General features: G+C 30.2%; 1 protein-coding gene across 1 annotated transcript in view; it reads right to left on the bottom strand.

Moving 5' to 3' along the window:
- Window positions 1-2393: 2393 nt before the first annotated feature.
- LOC107558152 (kinesin heavy chain-like) overlaps window positions 2394-3507 on the bottom strand; it is a 34157-nt gene continuing 33043 nt past the window's right edge. Inside the window, exon 25 of the mRNA XM_016241776.1 lies at window positions 2394-2772. Coding sequence (XP_016097262.1) covers window positions 2756-2772 — 17 coding nt within the window. The 3' untranslated portion in view covers window positions 2394-2755. The remainder of the gene's footprint in view (window positions 2773-3507) is intronic.

Here is a 3507-nt window from a genome sequence, read left to right as displayed (position 1 = left end):
GTATTTATGGTGTTTTGTAAGCTTAAATCGCCACAGTTTTACTATGTAAAAGCATTTATAACTTTAAATATTGTGCATCGTTACATTCATTAATATATATATGTATATATAGTCATTATGAATCACGGCACTATTGCACAGAAAATGAACACATTTGTTCAGTGTATGAGGAATATCTTAGACTCGCAAGAAAAACTGCTTGTTCTTAAAGGGATAGTTCACCTAAACATGAACATTTTGACATAATTGTAACAATTTTCCGCCAGTGCTTAGAGTGATCCTACAGTGCCACCAAGAGGACATTTTTAAATTGCCATTTGTACAGGTCTGTGATGTTTTTGTAATATTTATTTCTGCAATTTTATAACTTTATGCTCCTCTGTCTTTACAACAAGTTATTTATTATTTTTTACTTTGAAACATTTTTCATTAAATCATGGCCTTTTGAAGTTTAATAATCACATTAGGCTATACTGCAATTCCTGTTTTCTGGCCTCAAATTTAAGCCCTTTTAAAATCACAATTAATAATTGTTAACCATCTTACGTTATTTAAGACTTTTTTATGGGCTTAAATTAAAAACTTGAATTTAAGACCTTGAGAACTACTTTTTATTCACAATGTACTCCTAAATACATGTTATAGTTGGCACACATCTTTTTTTTTTATTTGTTTCTTCTGAGATAAACTTTTTATCTGAGAATTCTGACTTTTTTCTCACAATTCTGAGTACAATAAATAAGTACTGCAATAGAATTTATATTTTATGATGATTGTAATATTTGTTTTATCAGAATATCAGCTCATTTGCGTGGACACATTTATCAATGCATTGTGCAAATGCATGATCAAATTCAATTAATTGTGAATTTAATTTAATTTATTATTATATCTACTCGTATTCATCTATATATACTTACAATAAAAAATTGTAAAAAACACAAGTTCATGGAAGGGATTCTCTTTATTGAAACTTTTTAATAGCAAGTTAGGCAACAGATCAACTATATTCAAAAAACACGTTCACAGAAATGTTCCCAGACTGGATTCTCTTTACTGAAAGGTTTTTAATGGCAAGTTCTGCGACAGGCCTGTTTGTACTTCATGCACTACAAAAACCAACCACAAAAAACTGATTCTAACCCACATCCTTGTGTCCTTCATCGTGTGCACTGACATACAGATCCTCACCAGCGTTATTCACATTGAGACGCGCAGAATCTCTTTTAAAGCCAGCACGAGATCTTATGTAAGTGTATGTCCCAGCAGAAGCTGAAAACGAAAACGGCTCCGCATGAAGTCTTCATAGAGTCATGGACTTTTTAAGATGTGAGAAGTCAAACAAAAATGCAACACTTTAATTAAAGCCTATATGTAATTTTTTTTTTTTTTAATATAATAACATTTTTAAATAGGCAAAAATGTATTTATATATTTATTTATGGTGCAGAATGGCTAAAATCACTTACAGAGAAATCTACATTTTTCTCGTAGTCTGACTCCATCTCATCCTGACTGGCAGATCAGGATATGTAGAGAGGTCAAAGGTCAGACTCAAAGCAGAGAGACCCTAGGTCATGTGATCAGAGGTCACACTGACTGATGAGTCTGATCACACGTTTTTCTTAACTGCATTTATGAGGTATCTTGATTCTAGTAACAATCCCATCTACTTAGAATTGTTAATATGTTTAGTTTTGTATCATCTGACTTGCACTTAAATATTTAGCGTCAAATGTCTCTCTCTAGTCTCTCTAGAGTTTGTTATTATTTGGTAACATAATAGTTGTTTTCTTTATGCAATGATACTAATAACATAAATAATGCATACAAATCAGCGCATACCAAACACACCGGCCCACAAAAGCTATTTTGTCATTTAAATATGAGTATAAAAATAGTTACAGCTACATAAAAATTGCTACAGAATTTCATCATAACATCACATTAATGTCGACATTGACTAACACCATCATACGCTCTGTTTCTGGGTCGTTCTCAGGAAACACTGCCATTTATCATATATTTCTACTGATACTGTATAAAGAACTGATATTTTATGATTTTAAATGTTTGTTTTTCAGTGGAGTAGTAATATGCATGGCCAAATTTATCAATGCATTGTATAGGATTATTCAAATTAAATTGAATTATTAAATAAAATTATTTTATTGAATTCTAAATGTAATTTAATTTAATTTGGCCACATTTATTAATGCATTATAAAGGCTTATTCAAATTAAATTATTCATTTTAATTGAATTGTACATTTAAATTAATAATTAAATTTTAACACTTACTTTTCATTATTTAATTTTAATGAATGTTAAGATTAGTTTTATTGATTTAAATTATTTAAATAAATTATTTAAATTCTTTCACTGTCTGTCTGTCTGAATTTTGACTAATTCTTAATAATTATTACATTCAAAAAGAGTGATATATAGGTAGTAATTGGTATAAAGGCTTGTGAAAAATGATTTATTGAAAACCCACATTTGTTGCTGAAAACTCTTGCAGAGATGATGCTAAATGAAAATGTTATTGAAATGTTCTGGCAGAAATGCTGTTGTTTTCTGAGAACGAGCCGTTTGCTGCTTGGCCTGGCATATATATACTCTTCTGCTCATGACGTCGTTCAGTGGAAGCGTCTGAAAGCTGAAGGATCTGAGGTTACATGACAGATTAGAGTGAGCCGACGGGTTCATATTCATCACTGGATCTGCAGGCAACATGCAAATATACAGAGGAGGACTCAGAAGAACAGATCGCCTGCAGAGAGAGAGAAGAAAAGAAGACCACGGGTGAATATTCTCCAAGTTTCTTGTCTTGTTTGCCAGTAGAAATACCTATTCTTAAATCAAGATTCAATTACAGGAGACGCAAAGTCTTAAGTCTGGTCCTCAGAAAAAAAGAAGTGCGTTTATTCTCAAAGCAATAAATATCTTTCAATGGGGTCAGAAATAGCAACTTAAACCAGAAAAACTAAATTATTTACTGCATTGGTTGATATTTGTTCTTGCTTTAAGCATAAACGTATTATTTTATTTTTTGTTAGAAAACAAGACTTAATATTTTAAGTATGGAATCTTGTTTCCACCATAGAATAGAAGTGCGTTTATTCTCAAAGCAATAAATATCTTTCAATGGGGTCTGAATTAGCAACTTAAACCAGAAAAACTAAATTATTTACTGCATTGGTTGATATTTGTTCTTGCTTTAAGCATAAACGTATTATTTTATTTTTTGTTAGAAAACAAGACTTAATATTTTAAGTATGGAATCTTGTTTCCACCATAGAATAAAAAAAAAAAAAAGATATTTGTGACTCTTTTATTTCACAATTCATTTTTTTCGCCACAAAATAAAACAAAAAAAAGGTAATTCTGTGTCTTGCAATTCTGTTTAAATCTTGTAATTATAGAATTGTGAGTTTTTTTTTTAATTCACCACAAAATACATAAAAAGGTAATTGCATCTTTTTATTTCACAATTCAGACTTTTTTC

The sequence above is a fragment of the Sinocyclocheilus grahami genome, unplaced genomic scaffold (assembly GCF_001515645.1).
Source record: "Sinocyclocheilus grahami isolate Dianchi unplaced genomic scaffold, SAMN03320097.WGS_v1.1 scaffold633.1, whole genome shotgun sequence".
Taxonomy (NCBI): domain Eukaryota; kingdom Metazoa; phylum Chordata; class Actinopteri; order Cypriniformes; family Cyprinidae; genus Sinocyclocheilus; species Sinocyclocheilus grahami.
Note: the sequence above shows the minus strand (reverse complement) of the source record. Positions and strands in the feature narration are given on the sequence as shown.